The 22,167-nt window shown below is 41.4% G+C and overlaps 1 protein-coding gene across 1 annotated transcript in view; it reads left to right on the top strand.

The window, feature by feature from the left end:
• The window catches only part of LOC124232526 (adhesion G protein-coupled receptor E2-like), a 32,112-nt gene extending 10,906 nt beyond the window's left edge, over window positions 1–21,206 (top strand). Inside the window, 6 exon segments of the mRNA XM_046649487.1 lie at window positions 513–710; window positions 996–1,231; window positions 19,524–19,590; window positions 19,848–19,939; window positions 20,836–21,004; window positions 21,090–21,206. Coding sequence (XP_046505443.1) covers window positions 513–710; window positions 996–1,231; window positions 19,524–19,590; window positions 19,848–19,939; window positions 20,836–21,004; window positions 21,090–21,206 — 879 coding nt within the window.
• The last annotated feature ends 961 nt before the right edge of the window (window positions 21,207–22,167 follow it).

Genomic DNA, 22,167 nt, shown 5'->3' with positions numbered 1-22,167 from the left:
CAGCAGCACTGGATTGGCTTTTGCTGGAAACCTGGAAGAAGGGGTGTGTCTACCTGGGGGCAGGGATATGGTCGCCAAATTAGACCTCTGCTCACCTCAGGGGTCTCTGGTGCAGGAGTGCTCAGTGTCTGCAGAAAGGACAATTTGGCAGAGGGCACCACTGGAGCCAGTGAGAACAGGTGGGTCAGGGGCCGTGTTGGCCTCCTCCCCTGACTGGATGAGCTGGTGAGTTCCTCTAGGTCACCAAAACCAGAGACTCACTCAGGTGACCTCTAAAGGAAAATAAGCCCTTGTGAGAGGCGGGGCTTCGTCCAGGCTCTGAATCAATCAGTTCACAATCCCATGGTGTCCTAATGTTCTGAACCTGTAGGTACTTAGTCAAACATCACAAGTTTACCTGGCTCCTCCATTCCTAATTTTTCTATGCCTAAATATAAAAATAAAAATGGTGGAAGGGCCATTACCCCAGAGCAGGAAGGGGTGACTGTGATCTTCTCTTTGCTGGGTCCTAGGAGGAGGACCCCATGCTGGCTGTGATCACCCACGTGGGGCTGAGCCTCTCTCTGCTGTGCGTCCTCCTGGCGGCCCTCACCTTCCTGCTTTGCAGAGCCATCCAGAACATCAGCACCTCGCTCCACCTGCAGCTCTCGCTCTGCCTCTTCCTGGCCCACCTCCTCTTCCTCACAGCCATCGACTGAACGGAGATCCAGGTACTGACCCTGTCGCCGTGGACCCTCTGGCCTGCCCCAGGGGGTGCTGAGTCCGTGCAGCCATGCTGCCCTGGATGCCTTAATAATACAGCCTTGGGTCCCTCAGGAGGCCTGAGGAGTGGTGCCAAGGCAGGCAGTGCCGGCATTGATTATCAGCCACCTCTACTTTCGATGACCTTGACCTAACACCAGGTGCTCTGAACTCAATGCCAGCATAAAGGACAGGTCCTGGGACCACACTCCACCACGACAGTCCCTCCTGGTGAGGCCTCACTCCTCCCCTAGGTGCTGTGTGCCATCATCGCAGGCGCCTTACACTATCTCTACCTGGCCTCCTTCACCTGGATGCTGCTGGAGGGCCTGCACCTCTTCCTCACTGCGCGCAACCTGATGGTGGTCAACTGCTCCAGTGTGAGCAGGTTCATGAAGAAGCTCATGTTCCCTGTGGGCTACAGAGTCCTGGCTGTGATCGTGGCCATTTCTGCAGCATCCAGGCCAGACCTTTATGGAACAACCACCCGGTAAATGCACTTTCCCGTTTGTCCTTATCTTCTCCAGCATGACCATGGCCATCATAGAACCAGCATAGTATTTTGATTACCCGAGAGCATAATATGGAGAGAGACTAGGTAATAATCCCCAGGGAATTTTTCTGGTGGAAGATAACAATTAAGGAGAATGTCTTTCAATCTCTGTCCTTCAAATTGCAAAGATGAAATCAAAACTAACAAAATCTAGCCTGCTTCTTTATCCAAATCCTATAGCATATTCCAATTTTTAATTTGGAAAAGTAGAGCTGATTTAAATAATCAAAATAGTAGATTGTATCATAGTTAAGATTTACAAGGTGCTTCTTTTGGGCCAGGCACTTTTCTAACCATTTTTCTATGTGATATCTTAATTAATCCTCACACCAATACAATGAAGTAGATGCGTACTTTCATTTGCCCCATTTTACAGTTGAGTAAACTGAGGCACACATAGTTTAGGTGAATGCCCAAAGGTTTACAGCTGGCACGTAGCAGAGCTGGGATTCCAATCCAGACAGCCACCCTCCAGAGCTTGCTGTCTTTTATTGTCAGCTTTTCATACTAGGTTTAATGTTTTTACATTTTCATTGAAATGTATTTCACATCCCTAAAATTTACCGCTTTCAATTGTCCAGATCAGTGACTTTTAAACTAACCATGGAGTTGTGCAGCCTTCGCCACAATCTAATTTTAGAACATTTTCTTAATTGTGGTTACATTTTTTATATTACATAACTGTCAGGTGTACATCATTATATTTTGATTTCTGTGTAGATTACATCCTGTTCTCCACCCAGAGACTAATTAGAATCCATCATCACACGTGTGCCTCATCACCCCGTCCACCCGCCTCCACGCCCCCGCTAACCACCAGTCCAATCTCTGTCTCGATGTGATTGTTCCTTCTGGTTTTTATCTCCTACTTATGAGTGAGGTCATACAGTATTTGACTTTCTCCCTCTGAATTATTTCACTCAGCATAATACCCCCAAGGTCCATCCGTGTTGTCACAAAGGACCGGATTTCCTCATTTTTTATGGCTGAGTAGTATTTCATGTGTATGTATACCACATCTTCTTTATCCATTCGTCTCTTGATGGGCACCTAGGTTGCTTCCAAGTCTTGGCTATTGTGAATAATGCTGCAATGAACATAGGGGTGCATGTATATTTATGCCTTTGTGTCTTCAAGTTCTTTGGATAAATACCCAGCAGTGGGACAGCTGGATCACATGGTAGATCTATTCTTAATTTTTGGAGGATTCTCCATACTGCTTTCCATAGTGTCTGCACCAGTCTGCGCTCCCACCAGCAGTGTACGAGTGTTCCCTTCTCCCCACATCCTCTCCAACACTCATTGTTTCCTGTCTTGTTAATTATAGGCGTTCTGACGGGAGTGAGGTGATCTCTCATTGTTGTTTTGATTAACATTTCCCTGATAGTGATGTTGAACGTCTTTTCATGTGCCTGTTGGCCATCCGTATATCTTCTTTGGAGAAATGTCTGTTCAGATCTTTTGCCCATTTTTTAATTGGGTTGTTAGTTTTTTTGTTGTTGAGATGTATGTTTCTTTGTATATTTTGAATATTAACCTCTTATCTGATATATGGTTCGTAAATATCTTCTCCCAATTGTTAGGTTGTCTTTTAGTTTGTTGATGATTTCCATTGCTGTGCAGAAGCTTTTTAGTTTGATGTAGTCCCATTTGCTTATTTTTTCTATTGTTTCTCTTGCCCAGTTGGAAGTGCTCCTTGAAAATATGCTGCTAAGTCTGATATCAAAGTGTATAGCCTATGTTTTCTTCTATAATTTTTATGGTTTCAAGTCTTACCTTCAAGTCTTTAATCCATTTTTCATTAATTTTTGTATATGGTGAAAGATAATGGTATACTTTCATTCTTTTGCATGTGGCTGTCCAGTTTTCCCAACATCAATTATTGCAGAGACTTTCCTTTCTCCATTGTATGTTCTTGGCTCCTTTGTCGAAAATTAGCTGTCCATAGATGTGTAAGTTTATTTCTGGGCTTTTGGTTCTGTTCCATCGATCTGTGTGTCTGTTTTTGTGCCACTACCATGATATTTTGGTTACAACAGCTTTGGAGTATATTTTGAAATCAGGGACTGTGATACCTCCAGCTCTGTTCTTTTTTCTCAAGATTCGTTTGGCTATTTGGGGTCTTTTGTTGTTCCATATAAATTTTAGGATTCTTTGTTCTGTTTCTGTGAAAAATGCTGTTAGAACTTTGATAGAGATTGCATTGAATCTGTAGATTGCTTTAGGAAATATGAACATTTTAACTATGTGAATTGTTCTAATCCATGAGCACAGAGTATCTTTCCATTTCTTTGTGGCTTCTTCTATTTCTTTCAACAATGTTTTATACTTTTCAGTGTACAGATCTTTCACCTCTTTGGTTCAGTTTATTCCTAGGTATTATATTCTTTGTGTTGCAATTGAAAACGGGATTGTCTTCTTAATTTCTCTTTCCACTACTTCATTGTCAGTGTATAGAATCACAACTGACTTTTGTATGTTGATTTTTTATCCTGCAACTTTACCATATTAATTTATTACTTCTAAAAGTTTTTCATGGATTCTTTAGAGTTTTCTGTATATAAAATCATGTCATCTGCAAATAGTGACAGTTTCACTTGTTCCTTTCCAATTTGGATCCCTTTTATTACTTTTTCTTGCCTGATTGCTCTGGCTAGCACTTCCAATAATATGTTAGATAAGAGTGGTGAAAGTGGGCATCTTTGTCTGGTTCCTGTTCTTAGAGGGATAGCTTTCAGTTTTTCTCCATTGAGAATGATATTAGCTGTGGGTTTTTCATATGTGGCCTTTGTTATGTTGAGACACTTTCCTTCTATACTCATTTTATTCAGAGTTTTTATCATAAATGGATGCTGTATCTTGTCAAATGCTTTCTCTGCAGCTATTGAGATGATCATGTGATTTTTTATTCTTCATTTTGTTAATGTGGTGTATCGTATTGATTGATTTGCAGATGTTGAACTATCTTTGCATCCATGGAATAAATCCCACTTGTTCATTGTGTACGAGCTCTTTAATGTATTGTTGTATTCAATTTGCTAGTATTTTGTTGAGCATTTTTGCATTGATATTTATCAGTGATACTGGCCTGTAATTTTCTTCTTTTGTGTGTTGTCCTTGTCTGGTTTCAGTATCAGGGTAACATTGGCTTCATAGAATGAGTTTGGAAGCTCCCCTCCTCTTCAATTTTTTGGAAGAGTTTGAGGAGGATAGATATTAATTCTTCTTTGAATGTTTGGTAGAATTCACCGGGGAAACCGTCTGGTCCTGGACTTTTATTTTTGGGGAGGGTTTTGATTACTGTTTTGATCTCCTTACTGATGATTGGTGTATTCCAATTCTCTACTTCTTCTTGATTCAGTTTTGGAAGGTTGTATGATTCTAAGAATTTATCCATTTCTCTAGATTTTCCAATTTGTTGGCGTATAGCTCTTCATAATATTCTCCTATAATCTTTTGTATTTCTGAGGTGTCCGCTGTAATTTCTCCTCTTTCATTTCTGATTTTATTTATTTGAGCTGTCTCTCTTTTTTTCTTTGTGAGTCTGGCTAAAGATTTGTCAATTTTGATTATCTTTTCAAAGGACCAAGTATTGGTTTCATTGATGTTTGCTATTTATTTTAAGTCTCTATTTCATTTATTTCTGCTCTGATTTTTATTATTTCCTTCCTTCTACTGATTTTGGACTTGGTTTGTCCTTCTTTTTCCAGTTCCTTTAGGAGCACTGTTAGATTGTTTATTTGGGATTTTTCTTGTTTGTTGAGGTAGGCCTGTATTGCTATAAACTTCCCTCTTAGAATGGCTTTTGCTGTATCCCATAAATTTTGGTACATCATATTTTCATTTTTATTTGTCTCCAGGTATTTTTTAATTTCTCCTTTGATTTCTTCATTGACCCAATCGTTGTTCAGTAGCATTTTGTTTAATCTCCACATATTTGTGGCTTTTCTGATTTTCTTCCTGTAGTTGATTTCTGGTTGCATACTGTTGTGGTCAAAAAGATGCTTGGTATTATTTCAAATCTTCTTAAATTTATTGAGACTTGTTTTGTGGTCTAATATGTGATCTATCCTGGAGAATGTTCCATGTGCATTTGAAAAGAATGTGTGTTCTGCGGTTTTTGGATTGAACATTCTGTATATATCTGCTAAGTCCACCAGGTCTACTGTGTCATTTAAGGCCAATATTTTCTTATGGATCTTCTGTTTGAATGACCTATCCATTGGTGTAAGTGGGGTGCTAAATACCATACCATTATTATTATTGCTGTCTATTTCTCCTTTTATGTTTGCTAATAATCACTTTATGTATTTAGGTGCTCTTATGTTGGGTGCATAGATATTTACATTTACAAATGTTATATCCTCTTGTTGCATTGTTGCCTTTATCATTCTGTAGAGCCCTTCTTTGTCTCTTGTTACAGTGTTTGTTTAAAGTCTGTTTTGTCTGATGTGAGTATTGCTACCCCAGCTTTCTTTCCATTGAAATTTACATGGAGTAACTATTTCCATCCCCTCACTTTCAGTTTGTGAGTGTCTCTTGTATGCAGCATATATATGGTCTTTTTTTTTTATCCAGTCCACCCTATCCCTTTTGATTGGAGCGTTTAGTCCATTGACATTTAAAGAAGCCCTTGATAATTGTGTACTTATTGCCATCATGTTATTTTTGGAGGGATGTTTTAGCAATTTTTCTCTGTTCCTTTCTTCTTCTCTTTCACTCTTCCCTGTGGATTGATGGTTTTCTTTAGTGTTATCTTTGGGTTCTTTTCTCTTAATTTTTTGTGTATTTATTATAGGTTTCTGGTTTGTGATTACCATGAGGTTCATATATAATAACCTACACATGGCAATCTATATTAAGTCAATGGACTCTTTAGTTTGACCTCCTGCTAGAAGCTGTACTCTTTTGCTCCCCTTTTCCCACATTTTATGTTTTTGGTATCATGTGTAACCTCTTTTCTTGTGTGTGTTTATCCGTTACCCTCTTATCATGGAAATACATAGGTTTAGCACTTTTGTCTTTTGACCTTCATATTATCTTTATAAGTGCTTCATCTGCTACCTTTACTGTATATTTGCCTTTACCAATGAGTTTATTGCTTTTTTAAAAATAATTTTCTTTTTCCTGTTTGTGGCCTTCTCTTTCCCACTTAAAGAAGTCCCTTTAGCATTTCTTGTAGGGCTGGTTTCTTGGTGATCAACTCCTTTAGATTTTCCTGTCTGGGAGGCTCTTTATCTCTCCTTCCATTCTGAATGATAACCTTGCTGGGTAGAGCCTTCTTGGCTGTAGGGTTTTTCCTTTCAGCACTTTAATATATCGTGCCACTCCCTTCTAGCCGGTACAGTTTCTGCTGAGAAGACGGCTGATAGCCTTATGGGGTTTCCTCTCTATATAACTTGCTGGCTTTCTCTTTCAGCTTTTAGGATTCTCTATCATTAATTCTTGACATTTAATTATAGTGTATCTTGGTGTGGGCCTCTTTGGGTTTATCTTGTTTCGTGCTCTCTACTTCCTTTATCTGATGTCTGTTTCCTTCCATAGGTTAGGAACGTTTTCAGCTATTATTTCTTCAAATAGATTCTCTACCCCTTTGTCTCTCTCTTCTCCTTCTGGGGCATCTATAATATGAATGTTAGTGTGCTTGATGTTGTCCCAGAGGTCCCTTAGACTGTCCTCATTCTTTCTAATTTTCCTTTCTTTTATCTGTTCAGCTTGGGTGATTTCCCCTAGTTTTCCATCCAGCTCCCTGATCCATTCTTCTGTATCATCTACTCTGCTACTGAGTCCCTCTAGTGAATTTTTCTTTTCCAGTATTGTATTCTTCATTTCTGATTGGTTCTTTCTTATATTTTCCAATTCTTTGTTGACCTTCTTGCTGAGTTCATCCATTCTTCTTTCAAGATCAGTGAGCTCTTTATGACTTTTTGTTTGAACTCTGTCAGGTAGCTTTTTTTTTTTTTTTAAATTTCTGCTTCGTTTAGTGCTTTTCCTGGGGTTTTGTCCTGTTCCCTTACTTGGAACATACTCCTTTGTTTTCTCATTTTGCCTGTTTCTCTGTGCTTATTTCTATGTACCAGGTTGGTCAGCTACATCTGCCCATCTTGAAGAGGTGGGCTTATGTAAGAGATGACTTATGAGGCCCAGCAGTGTGATTCCCTCTCATCACCAGTTCCAAATATTCCAGGGGTGTCCCCTGTGTGGGCTACAGGTGTCCCTCTGTTGTGGCACGCTTGCTCTTGCTCAGGTGGCCAGAGAGGCTTGGCTGTCCCCCTGGCCAGCTGGTTGTGTTTCTCAGCTGTGTGTGGCTGTTGTGGATCCTTCAGTCACTTTGTTGGGTTTGGGGAACCCCATAACTGTTGGCTGCTAGGTCTAATAGCACGTTCTTGTAACAGTTTTTCTGTTACATAAGTAGGCCCCCAGCATGTCTGGTTGCTAGGCTCAGGGGCTTGCAGTTGTAGGCCTACAGCCTGTAAGGCTAGTGTCAGCTCTCTCAGGATTGCAGCTGAGTGGGGCTTACCCCAGGCACAGGAGAACCCAACTGTTTCAGGCTTTGGAAGGGGAGGCTGATCCCCTATGTGGCTGATGAGAAGCAGAAGTCTGCTGCAGCCGACAGGCCCCACCATGCACAGGGCTGCATACTCTGTCAACACAGTTCTGCCCCATGTGTGCACCCCTGCCCACTGATGCAGACCCAGTCGCCCCACTGCAGAGGCCCCCACACAGTCCACCAATGCCTCACACACTCCACCCGCTCCTCACGACCACCCGTCCCCACAGAGGTGGACCCACTCACCTGGCTGCAGAGTGGCTTCCTGACACCCCACCTATATGGTCCCAAAAGTTTCCTGAGGGCTTGCTGTTGGGTGGGGCCTGTCCCTAGGGTGGGCTGCCTGCCCTGGGTGAGCTGGATTAAATCAGTGCTCTAGTGAGTAGGGCAGAGCCTGGGCTAACAGGCCAGGGGAAGAACTCCAATGGCGTCTGCCAGCGTCTGTGTGAGCCTGCCTCGACTAGGTCACAAAAATGGCTCCCACCAATGTCTCAGTGCCCAGAGAGGTCTCACCTTTCACCAAAATGCACCCAGAGCCTGTCTGGTGAGTCTCTTTTCATCAAAGGACTGTGCTCCTCTCTGGTAATTTTAGGTTGCTTTCCAAAATGGGTGAATTTGTGTGTGGGCCCTTTAAGAGCATGGTTTTTTCCCTTATTTCCAATAGCTTTTCTGGGGGTGTTCTCCATTGTAGTTGGTAGCCAGCAAAGCCAGATATTGGGACACTCATCTTGGTTGTGCTGGGTCCAAAAGCCACGGACTATAGTGGTAACACTCTCTTGCTCAGATCCCCCACTCCTCCAGGGAAGGCTTCCTACCTTAAGATTGCTCCTGACCGGCCGTGAAGCATGGTGGCTAGCAAAGGTGGCCTTTTTTCTCTCCAGACAGGAATTTCTGCCTTTCCACCTCGATCAGGACTGTCCCTTGTTGTGGGGGTTATTTTTATCCAGTTGTCAGTTCTCTCTGATGGGTCGTTGTTCCAAGAGTAGTTGTAAATTTGTTGTGTCCGTGGGAGGAGGTGAGTTCAGAATCCTCCTATGCTGCCATCTTGACACCATCTTCTGTCTAGAACACTTTCAACCCCTCAAAGGAAAGCACGTGTACAGTAACATTCACTCCCCATTCCCACTACCCACTCCTCCACCCCAACCCCTGACAGTCACTCATCCACTTTGTGTTTCTGTGGACCTGCCTACTGTGGATATTTCACTTAAATTATGTCATGCATGCAATCTTCTCTGACTGGATTCTTTCACTTAGCATGGTGTGTTCAAGGTTTATCCATCTTTTGGTGAGTATGATGACTTCATACTTTGTTGAGGTTGCTGGTATTGTCATTGTCTTGTAAATAATATTCCATTATGTGGATATATCGCATTTTGTTTATCCGTCCATCAGTTGCTAAGCATTTAAATTATTTACATTTTTCTGCTGTTATGAATGATGCTGCTGTAAACATACATGTACAAGTTTTTGTGTGGACTTGTGTTTTCATTTGTCTTGGGTGTATATCTACGAGTAGAATTGCTGGGTCATATGGCAAATCTATGTTGAGCATTCTGACAAACCACCTCCTGTTTTCCAAAGTGTCTGTCCCACATTTTGCATTCCTGTCAGCAATATATGAGGGTTTCAATTTCTCCACATTGTTGTGAAAACTTGTTTTCTATGTTTTATATTTTAGCCATCCTCATGAGTGTGAAGTGGTATTTCACTGGGGTTTAGATTTGCATTTCCCTGATTACTAATGATGTTGAGCATCTTTTCATGTGCTTATTGGCCATTTGCATATCTTCTTTGGAGAAATGCCTATTCACATCTTTGGCCCAGGTTGTAATTGGGCTATTTTTCTTTTTATTGTTGAGTTGTAAGAGTGCTTAATATGCTCAGGTTACTAGTCCATTATCAATGCACAATTTGCGAGTATTTTCTACCAATCTGTCTTTTCACTGTCTTTATAATGTGCTTTCTTTAAATCAAGAAAGTTTTTAATTTTGATGATGTCAAATGTATCTATTTTTCTTTTATTGGTAGTGCTCAGGATGTCATATCTAAGAAACCATTGCCTAACCCAAGGATGCAAAGAGCAAAGAGATACTCCAAGTTTTTATTATAGAAGTTTTATAGTTTTAGCTGTAACAGTTATGTCCGTAATAGCTATTGAGTTAATTTTTCTCTATGGTGTGAGGAAGGGCCCTGATTTTATTCTTTTGCATGTGGATACCCAATTTTCCCAACATCATTTGTTGAACAGGATATTCTTTCTCCATTGAATTGTCTTAGCCTCCTTGTTGAAAATCAATTGACCATAGCTATTGGTCATTTAGGAAAGTGTTTAATTTCTCCACATTTATGAAATTCCAATTTTCTCCTGTTGTGGATTTCTAATTTCGTTCATTTGTGGTTGGAAAAAATAGTTTCTATGATTCCAATTTTTAAAATTTTGTTGAGGCCTTGTTTAACGCCTAAGTTAAGGTCTATTGTATCCTAAAGAATGTTCTTCATGCACTTGAGAAGAATGTGCCTTTTTCTGTTGTTGAGTGGAAAATTCTATGGAGTCTGTTAGATCTCCTAATATTCAATTTCTTTATTGATCTTATGCCTCGTTATTCATCCATTATTGAAAGTGACATGGTATTAGTTCCTAGGGCTGCGCTAACAAAGTACTGTAAACTTAGTGGTTTAAAATAGGAGACACATGTTCTCTCACAGTTGTGGAGGCCAGAAGTCCGAAATCAAGGTGTTGGCAGGACTGCAATCCCTCTGAAGGCCCTAGGGGAGAATCCTTCCATGCCTCTTCCAGCTCTGGTAGTTCAAGGAATTCATCAGCTGTAGGCTGAAAAACTCGGATCTCTGCCTCTGTCTTCCAATGCATCTGTGCATCAGTCTCTGAATATCCCTCTCTTTTCTCTTATGAGGACACTAGCTATTGGAATTAGGATCCACTCTAAATTGAGGATGATCTCGTATTGAGATCCTTAATTTAATTCCACCTGTGAAGACCCTATTTCCAAGTGAGGTCACCATCACAGGTTCCAGGGGTTAGGACTCGGGAACATATTTTGAGGGGACACGAACAAACCCACTTGAGAGCTGTGGAAGTCTTCAGCTACTCTTGTTGAATTGTCTGTTTCTCCCTTCAATCTCAGGTTTTCTCTCATGTGTTAGGGACTCTGTTGTTTGGTGTGTATATGTTAACAGTTGTTATATCTTCTTGATGGACTGACCCTCGTATTGTTACAAAATGTCCTGTTCGTCTTTAACAATTTTGTCTTAAAGTCTATTTTGTCTAATGTCAATATATCCACCCTAGCTCTCATTTGGTTACTCCTTGTATCCTTTTACTTTCAACCTATTTGTGTCTTTGAATCCACAGTGTGTCTTCAAGTAGATAGAAGAAAATGTTTTAATCCATACTACCGTTCTCTGACTTTTGATTATGGTGTCTAACACATTCGTATATAATGTAATTACTGGTAAGGTCTGGTTTATATGCCATTTGATATTTATTTCCTATCTATCTTATCTCTTTCTTTTATTCTTCTATTCTTCATTTCTGTCTTCCTTTCTGTTAAGTAGATGTTTTCTAGTGTACCTGCTTAATTTTGCTATTCTTTTTACTATATTTTTTTATTTACCCTGAAGATTGCAATTAGCATCTAACTCAATTTCATTATCATACAAAAAGTTTCTTCCAATGTTTCTCTATTCCATTCCTCCTCTTTTGTATTACTGTTGTCATAAAAATTACATCATTATATCTTATAAGCCCTTTGACACAGTTTTGTAAGTATTGCTTCATACAGTTGTGTATTAAAACAGGAGAAAAAAAGAGTTACAAAGAAAAATATGTTTATAGTGGCTTTCATGAGCCCTATGTGGTTACATTTAATGGCACTCTTTATTCCTTTGTGTGGGTTCCAGTTACTGTCTAGTGTCCTTTCATATCAACCTGAACAGCTCATTCAGTATTTCCTATAGAATAGTTCTGCTAGCAAGAACTATATTATTTTTGTTTATATTGAAATGACTGAATTTCTTGTTTTATTCAAGGAGAATTTAGTTAGATATGGAAGTCTTGGTTCACTATCTTTTTTCTTTTGACTCTTTCAAGATGTTACCCCACTGCCTTCTGGCCACCATGGTGTCTGACAAGAAGTCATGTGTCTGTCTTATTAGGATCTCCTGTACATGAAAAGTCAGTTTCCTCCTGCCACTCTCTAGATTGTATCCTTGACTCTTGTCAGTAGCTCTATGCTGTTTTTAGGCGTGGCTCTTTTTGAGTTTACTCCACTTGGAGTTCATTGAGCTTCTTGGATGTGTAGATTAATATTTTTCTTCAAATTTAGGGAGTTTTCAGCCTTTCATTCTCCAGGTATTTTTCTGCCCTTTTGCTTTATCTTTCTCTAGGATGTCAATTATGTGTATGTGGGTGCATTCGGTCCTGTGTCACAGGTCTCTGAGGCTCTCTTCGTTATTCTTCATTCTTTTTTTCTTCCTCTCCCTGAGTCTGCATAATCTTTATTTACCTAAATGAAATTCTTTAATTCCTTCTTCCTTGTTTTATTTGATGAGGAGCTTCACCCTCAGCTAGCATCTGTCACGATCTTCCTTTTTGCAGAGGAAGGTTTGCCCTGAGCTACCTTCTCTGCCCTTCTTCCTCTATTTTGTAGATGGGTTGCTGCCCTGCTAGGCCATGAGTGGTGTGGGTCCACACCTTGGGAGTGAACCCGGGAGCTGAAGTGGTGTGCTGAACTTAACCACTACACCACTGGGGCTGACCCCACTAAGTCTTTCTTTTGCCAGCTCAATTCTGTTGATGAGCCCCTCTCCATAATTTTTCATTTTGGTTATTGTACTTTTCAACTCTAGAATTCCCATTTGGTTCCATTCATAATTTCTATTCCTTCATTTGTATTCTTTATTTGGTGAGACATTTTTGTTATAGTTTCCTTTAATTTTCCAGACATTGTTTATTTTAGTTCTTTTAATATATTTATAATAACTCATTTAGGGACTTTGTGTACTAAGTCCAAAACCTGTGCCTCTCCTGGGATATTGTTTTTGGCGGATTTCTTTTCATGTGTGTGATGCATACTATTTTGCTTCTTTGTATACATCATAAAGTTTTGTTTAAGAGTTTTAGATGATATATTGTAACACTCCTGCTATCAGATTGCTCAAAGGTTTGTTGTTGTTTCTAGATTCTTAGTGAATTTCCTGAACTAATTGTGCATATTGATCATTCTCTGCAGAATGTGGCTAGTATTCTGCTGGATTCTTTAAGTTCTTGTTACTTTTTTCCAATCCTGGGAGCCCAGGGAGTCATACCTGGTTCATGATAATTTAGTGGCCACTCAATGTCTGGTCAGAAGATTTCCTTAAATGCCTTGCCTATGTGCTCTGTACTCTTTTACAAAGGCATCTGTGGGACAAGGTGCACCTTCCACCTTCAGGGGCTTACATAACAGACTGAGCTTTCACTTCCTGATTGCACAAAGCCTCAAGGTCAGCCAGAGGTGAGAGGATTGTGTCTTTCTATTCCCAGGCCTTTCCTGAGCCCGGACCCATCCTTAAGGATCCTGAATTTTCAGGAAACTTTCAGAGCTTTTCAAAATTCCCTATGGTCCTTTAGTTCTCCAGTATTTCCTTTTAAATTCCCCAGACAAGTCCTTGTTGACCCTGCCTAAAATCACAGCCTTAGGCAGCTGGTGTGTGACAGCAGTTTGCTATTGGTTTGGAAATTCCCATGGAGTAGGCTTTTTTGTCCCCAGCTGAGAGAAACTATTAGTCACATCAAAGAGCCACCAAACTTGGAGAAGAAAATGTTCCCAGGGAGTCAAAGGGTCTGGAAAAATGCTGACTGTGCTCTAAGGATATGATGATACTGTTAACAGATCTCTGGATGTAGTCAGCTCCCTCTGTTTTCTGGAATGCTGTCAACTTTTGACTGCTGCACCACCAAGCTGGGGAGAGAAGGAATGGAAAAGGCTCCAAGTTGAAACTTCACAGACTCCTTCCTTTCCAGTCTTATTGATGGTCAGCAGGTTCTCTTGGATAGGCTATTTTCAGTTTGTTTTGTGGCTTGGAGTAATTGCTAGAGTTTTGAAACGGTTGCTTTTAGTTGTTATTCTTATATTCTTGTAGTTTTAGAAGGAGAGCAAGTTTACCAAGGTCCTCACTCCTCCATTCAGGAAGTCAGTCTCCCGGGACGTGCACTCTTAACCACGACATGCTGCTAAAACTTATGTTCACCTGCTCAGCTGAGCTCTTTCCAGGTGTCCGTCTCAGACACTTCAGTTCTTTCTTGATTACATTCTTGTCAGTGTATAGTTCATTGTCCTGATATGTCCTGCCTCACTCTCCATTGTCCTGAAGTGTCCTGCCTCACTCTCCATTTTCTTGAAATGTCCCACCTCACTCTATACTTTGCACTAATGTGGGATCAAGAGTGAATTCTCTCACTGTCTGTTAGTAGAACCTTCAGCAATAGACGTAAGCTCTCTATTCCACCGTAACCAACCTGTGATCATAAGAGAACTTCTGTTTTGCACTGTTGTCAAAATTAAATTGAACAACTCAACAGTGGAAGACAAATAATTCAATTTATATATGAACAGTTTGGAATTTAGACATTTCTTTGAATGTATGTAAATGACCACTAAGTGCATGAAAAGTTGTTCAACATCATTAGTCAATAGGAAAAGGTAAATTACAAACCACAAAATGAGATATCGCTTCACACTCAGTTTTAATGTTTAAAAAATGAAAAAATAACACATAGTATAAAGTGTTGCAAGGCTGTGGGAAAAGCAGAACCCTCCGACGTTGCTGGCTGGTATTTAAAATAGTGCAGCTGCTTTGGAAAACTGTTTGCTGGTTTCTCAAAGTTGGAACACATAGCTACCATGTGACCCAGCAATTCCTCTCCTGGTTATATGCCCAAAAGAAATGACAACCTATGTCCACACAAAACTTGTACATGAATGCTCATAGCAGCATTATTCGAAATAGCCAGAAATTGGAAACTAAATGTCCACCAACTGATGCAGGGATAAACAAAGTTTGGCATAGCCATAGACTAGAATATTATTTAGCCATTACAAAAAGAATAAAAAATATCTTCACCGATGAAAACATCCTGCAACCTGAATGAGCCGTGAAAACACTATGCTAAATGAAAGAATCCAGTCATAATAGATCATGTATTTTAAGATTCTGTTTATGTAAAATGTCCAGAATAGGCAAAATGACATAGACAGCAAATAGATTAATAGTGCCCTGGGGCTAGGGGGGGGGTGGGGTGCCTGAGAGTCAGAATGAGGTGTGACCACTGATGTGAATGAAGTTTCTTTTTTTCTATCAAAAGCATTTTGTTAACATAAAATCATATATTTTTATTTTTTAATATATTTTTAGTACCAATGGTTGCATACCATACGCTTTTCCTGCACTTTGACTTTTTTCAATTAACATCATATCTTGAAGGTTCTTCAGCTACGTATAGAGCTTCTTCATTCTCTTTTAAACATGCGTAACATTTTGTTTGTAAATTTTTCATAATTTCAATAGCTAGCCCTACATTGGTGGACAATTAGGTTGCTTGCAGTCCTTTGGTTTTAGAAACAGGTAGCAATTTTAAGGTGGCATTTTTAATTTTTAAACAATTGTTTTATTGAGGTCATATTGGTTATTACATTGTGTAATTTCAGATGCACATTATTAGTTTTCATTTCCTGTGTAGACTGCTTCACGCTCACCATCAATAGTCTAGTTTTTATCCATCACTGTACATATGTGCTCCTTTACCCTTTTTGTCCATCCTCCATCCCCTTCCCCTCTGGTAACCACTAATCTTCTCTCTTTGTCCATGTGTTTGTTTATCTTCCACATATGAGTGAACTCATGCAGTGTTTGTCTTTCTCTGTCTGGCTTATTTTGCTTAAGATAATACCCTCAGGTTCTATTCATGTTGTTGCAAATGGGATGGTTTTGTCTTCTTTATGGCTGAGTAGTATTCCATTGTATATATATACCACATCTTCTTTACCTATTCATTAGTTAATGGGCACTTGGGTTGCTTCCATGTCTTGGCTGTTGTGAATAATGCTGCAGTGAACAGAGGGGTGTGTAAATCTCTTTGAATTGTTGGTTTCATGTTCTTTAGATACATACCCAGTAGTGGGATAGCTGGATCATATGGTGTTTCTATTTTTACATTTTTGAGGAATCTCCATATTGTTTTCCATAGTGGCTGCACAGTTTGCATTCCCACCAGCAGTGTAGGAGGGTTACCTTTTCTCCACACCCTCTCCAACATTTGTTCTTTTCAGTCTTAGTGATTATAGCCATTTTAACAGGTGTAAGGTGGTATCTTAGGGCAGTTTTGATTTGTATTTCCCTAATAATTACTGATATTGAACATCTTTTCACATGTCTCTTGGCCATCTGTATATCTTGTTTGGAAAAATGTCTGTCCACATCCTCTGCCCGTTGTTTGATCTGGTTGTCTCTTGTCTTGTTGTTGAGTTGCTTGAGTGCTTTATGCATTTTGGAAATTAACCCCTTGTCAGATATGTGATTTGCAAATGTTTCTCCCAGTTGGTGGGTTGTCTTTTCATTATATTCATGGTTTCCTTTGCCTTGGAGAAGTTTTTTAGTCTGGTGTAGTCCCACTTGTTTATTTATTTTCTTGTTTCCTTTGCCTGAGGAGACACGATATTCGAAAGGATGCTGCTAAGACTGATGTCAAGGAGTGTACTGCCTATATTTTCTTTCATGAATTTTATGGTTTCATGTTTTACATTCAAGTTCTTAATCAATTTTTAGTTAATTTTTGTATATGGTGAAAGATAATGGTCTACTTTCATTCTTTTGCATGTGGCTGTCCAGTTTTCCAAGCACCATTTATTGAAGAGACTTTTCATTCTCCGTTGTATGTTCTTGGCTCCTTCATTTCATCTCTTATTTTCCAGTTGTTTTATATTTCCATTTCCGTTGTCTTTCAGTGTTTTGAATATATCCTTTCACTCTGTCCTCACCTGTAAGGTTTCTGCTGAGAAATCTGCTGAAAGCCTGTTGGGGTACCTTGTGTGTTGTTTTCTTCTCTCTTGCTGCCCTTCATATTCTTTTTTTGTCATTCACTCTGGACAATTTTCATAACATATGCCTTTGAGAGGATCTTTTTGCATTGATATATTAAGGGTTCTGTTTGCTTCATATGCTCAGTTCCCATTGATCATACATCCAGTTCTATTTGTTTTGTATGTCCACTTTTTCCCAAGGTTTGGGATATTCCCAGGTATTATTTCTGTGAATAAGCTTTCTGCTCCTTTCTCTCTCTCTTCTCTTTCTGGGATACCTATTTTCCTTATGTTACTTTTCCTAATTGAATCAGACATTTCTCATAGAATTTTTCCATTTTTTTTTTAAAAAAACTTAGTTCTCTCTCTTCCTCCATCTGAATCAGTTCTGGTTTTCTATTTTTGAGCTCACTAATTCTGTCTTCCATATGCTCTACTCTATTTTTAATGCTTTCTACTTTATTTTTTGTCTCATGAACTGTGTTCTTCTTCTCCAGAATTTGTTTCGTTTTTAAAAATAGTTTCTATCTCTCTGATGAAGTACACTTTCTGTTCATTAATTTTATTCCTGAGCCCACTGAACTGTCTTTCTGAGTTTTCTTGTAACACATTGAGTTTCTTCAACAGCTATTTTGAATTGTCTGTCACATAGACTGCAATCTTCTGTGACTTCAAGTTTGATTTCTGGAGACTTGTCATCCTCTTTCTGTCCTTTTGTGTCGCTGTACGTCTTCAAGGTGCTTGATGAGTTGATCCTATACTGGTGCATTTGTCGTAGTAACTACCTTTCCTATTTGGGTATGGCTTTGGTTACTGTGGTTCTGAGCTGGTTCTGGTTGTATTTGAGCCTGCACATTCCACCCTTCACTGCCTCTTCTAGGGGCATTGTCTGTCCCTTCCTTGTGCTGCTTGTGCCTCTGAGGTGGCTGGCACAGTGCTGCTTGTGATGTTGCTGTGGTCTCAGGTGTTCCCACCGGGATCACCAGGCTGCAAGCACTTCTGCTGCTTCCAGGGTCACCTGGGCCTCATGTTCCCCCACGGGCTCTCCAGGGGCTTGGATGCTGCTGCCCTGTGCACCTCCTGTGCTGCTGCTCTGGATGGCTTAGGTGTGCTGGGTTCACCAGTGTCACTGTCACTGCTGGTGGCCTGTGGGCCTGGGCCTTTTCTGCAGCCCCAGCTCCTGGTGGAGCCAGTTTCGGGGGTGCCACTGCTGGGGCTGGGTGACTGGTTCTGCTGTGGTTCCTGCAGCCTATGGTCACAGGTTCCACTTGCCACTGCTGCGGGGTGGATGGGAGGAGCAGGAGCTAAGCAGAGAAAGTTTGTTGTTGCTGATCACCTGTGCACCCTTTGGTCTCTGGCACATGCTGGTGTGTTTTGAAAACTCAGGTCAGGGCAACCTGCCCTGGGCAGGAAAATCTGAGATTCATATACTGTCCCCACCATTGGAAGGGCTGGGCCACAGCTGGGGGTGGGACAGGGGGCTGGGTCACTGCTTCCCCACCGTGTCCTCAATTCTCAGGGCCTGTGCATGACCTGCTAGTTCTGGGGGTGAGGGAGCAGCTGGGGTAACTCATGCCTGTTGTCTCTGCTCCTGCAGTGTCTGCTCATAGCCACATGTACTGGATCCACTGGGAAGGGGCAATGAAAACCCGGTGCCTGCTGTTTCTGCCCCACAGCATGTGCTCATCGGCACACACAGGTGTGAGGACCCCTGCCCTGGATTGCTGCTGTGAGGGGAGGGAGAAGGGGCTGCTCCCCTAGTTCCTCTGCCTCCTTGGGGTCCAGTCCACCCACCTTCAGATGTATCGATCGTGGATCTCTCAGGCATCCTATAACGCTGTGTACGGAGTCTCTGTCCATCAACGGATTTCCAATGGGTTGTAACTTAGAGGGGAGACAAAGGGAATAACTCACCCCACCACGATGCCGACGTCACTCTGAAGTTTCTTTCTGAGGAGCTGAAAATTTCCTAAAGTTACACTGTGGTGATGGTTGCACAACTCTGAATATACTAACGATCACGGAATGCACAGTTTAAATCCGTGAATGTTAGGGTGTGAAATATGTCTCAATAAAGCCAGAAAAATTTTTTCAGACTCAGTGGATGGGTTTTGCAGCAGGTGAAAGATAAATAAATTGAAACTGCAGGAAAAACCCTCTGAAACCATGTTACGTTCACAGGACCCATGAAAACTTGAGTCCTGTGAACGTAAAGAAATTACAGGCCCCTGCCTCAACACTGTTTCAGTAACATCCACTCATTGTTCGTATCTCAACTAACCTGTAATTTCCGGGGGGAATCTTCACTAACCATCCTAATCTCTCAGGCCCAGAACTAAGCGGGACAACTATGATACATTCTCATCGCCCCCCATTTTGTTTATTGTCACAGTGTGTCTGACTGCGTGCCTCCTACTGATGTGAGATTTCAGGGGCTTAAAACGGTGTTTGCTTTGTTCACCGGTGTATCTTCAGAGCCAAGCAGAGCACCTATCACAGAGGAGATACTCAGTATTTGTGGAAGGATGAATGGATGTCTTTACATTGTTCTTCCATATCCCTAAGGACCCATGTATTTTTTATTCTCTGTCTTGCTCAGCTGCTGGCTCCGCTCGGAAGGTGGATTTAGATGGGGCTTCCTTGGACCAGTCTGTGCCATCTTCTCTGTGAGTGATGACTTCAGAGCATCCTTAATGCTCAGCTGAGGGTCATTAGAGGAGCAGAATTATAAGGGGGTGAATGAGCCAGAATGTCCCTGGCTTGTCATGGTTTCGGTTTGGTTTTCTAAGAGTGCCCCCAAAACTACAGACTCTAACACTGTTACTATATGTGCAAACCACTCAAGTGTGGAATTGATGTTGGACAGGCTAGGATACAGACAGATTGGAATTTTAATCAATAATCCTTCTGTGGTTTCCTGAAGGTCAACGTTGTTTTCTTTCTGATGACTCTCTGGATGTTGAAAAGCAGACTCTCTTCCCTCAACAGTGATGTGTCCACCCTGCAGGACACAAGGTAAGCCGGAGGAGAGGGTGACAACCCACAGCCGCGTGTGGTCCCAAGAGTGAAGCCATGTCCCTTAGCAGCCCCTGCTGCCCCTTATCAGGGTCTTCTGAGAACCCAGAGTAATCAGACCCAGCTATGCTTCTGTGGCAGTCAGCTCAGACTCAGGGGTGTGTGGCTGACACCCCAGCCAAAATGCTCCGTCCATCTCTAACCCCAGATTGTTGCTCCCTCAGCAGCAGGAAGAATGGACATGGGTTGATAAACATTCCTGGGACTTTTGTCAGCAGTACCATGACAAAAATACAAAGATTTATGTTCCCATGAAGCACTTAGAAAACTCTGTGTCTGCTCCCACACCAGCCTACACTTTCATACAACACCGTTAGTTCAGGCTCCTTCTCACCCCTCATCCATTCCTCTCTCTGGAAAAAATCCTAGTCAACATCAAATCTAGGAGGTTGGGCATTCCTTTGCTCCAGGAACCCTTGTGGAAATTTAACGTTCTTTCTTCCATATTCCTATCATCATCCTTTCCGAATGAAAATAGAATCTTGCCTTTGTTATTTTTAATGCCCAGGCCCCAGCACAGAGCCCGATGCACAGTACCTCCTCAGTAGTGTTGGCTGAGTGAAAATAGGGATCCCCGTGGAGCGTCATAAAATTTTTGAAGCTTACATTTGAAGTATCACTATCCTCCTCAATCTAAATCAAACTGCCCCCCTGTACCTGAGTGCCATTTCCATTGTGGGGAATCATTGATGGCAAAGGTCAAAGATGATCACAGCGCAGCCTGAGAACTCATCACCAGCAGAGGAAGGCAGGAGCATCCATAGGGTGGAGATATGAATGGCGTTTTCTTTTGTTGCTCTGGGTGCCTCAGGAGCCTCCTTTCTCCTCCTCCACAGGATGCTGACTTTTAAAGCTATAGCTCAGCTCTTCATCTTGGGATGCACATGGTGTCTGGGAATCCTGCAGGTGGGTTCAGCTGCCTGTGTCATGGCCTACCTCTTCACCATCATCAACAGCCTGCAGGGCGTCTTCATCTTCCTGGTGTACTGCCTCCTCAGCCAGCAGGTACCACTATCCAGCTGCTGCCGAGGACTCTTCCCATCCTCACCTCTCTCAGTGAGCTGATCCAGAGTATGCTTTTCCTCTGCAGGTTCGGGAACAATACGGGAAATGGTTCAAAAGGGTCGGGAAACCCAAAGCTGAGTCTGAGACTTTCACGCTTTCAAGCAGGGCCATGTCTGATGCCTCCAAACCCATCACGGTATGATCATGCATTGCTCCCAGAGTACTTCACCAACTGATCTGCTTGAGCAGCACATGCCTATCACTGGACAACCTGGGTGAACAGCAGGTCATGCCCAAGGATGGCTCACAGTTGCTTTACTCCTGGACTTGTTAACAACTAGCAATGGTCTCAGTTTAAAAGTCTATTTTAAAAAACATTTTGCTGTTACTCCTTAGGGAACTGTGTTCATCTTGACCTTTACACATCAGTGCTCTTACTGAAGACCTGCTATGTGCCATTCATGGTTAACTAGATAAGCAAGAATCAATGATCTGAAGTGATGATGCACGTTATACTCAGAGCCACATTATTCTATCCTTCCTCTCTGCGCCCCTTCTATGTCACAGTAACTCAGCAGCACTCACAAAATGGACAAATGGAAGGAAATGATGCATGTATTTATGAATTAAACAGAAATGTGTTACCTGGCATTTTAGATTTTCTTAAAGACTTACTCATATTTTCAGCAACTTCTACCCTCTGCCAAACCAAAGGGAAAAGCAGGAATGGCATGGGATAATTCACGGCAGTGATTACAAAGAACCGACAGTTAATGATTTAAACTTACAAAGTCCTTTTACCTATGTTTTCTCAATTCTTCCATATTCTATGAAATCCCTTGAGTCGTCCTTACCGTTTAAAGGAGTCTAGGATTCTACCAAGAAGTCCTTGTGCATTTCTCTTGTTATCTTGTTCACCCAGCACTGGTTCCACCACTGAATCTTCTGTCTCCACTCCCTTTCTGAGAAAATGTTCTCATCGCCTATTTCACAGAGAAAATCAATGTCATCATGATGATGCTTTGTGTGTTTCATGCCATCCACCATACCCACCAAACGTCAGCGTGCATCCCCTACACATTCCTGTGTCATTGACACATTTCCTTTCTCCTCTCTGAAGACAATGCTTCCACCTGCAGTTTGGATCCCATCATTCCTGCCTT

This window comes from Equus quagga, unplaced genomic scaffold (genome assembly GCF_021613505.1).
Source record: "Equus quagga isolate Etosha38 unplaced genomic scaffold, UCLA_HA_Equagga_1.0 HiC_scaffold_710_RagTag, whole genome shotgun sequence".
Taxonomy (NCBI): domain Eukaryota; kingdom Metazoa; phylum Chordata; class Mammalia; order Perissodactyla; family Equidae; genus Equus; species Equus quagga.
The sequence above is the reverse complement of the archived record's forward strand: the minus strand, read 5'-3'. Positions and strand labels throughout refer to the sequence as shown.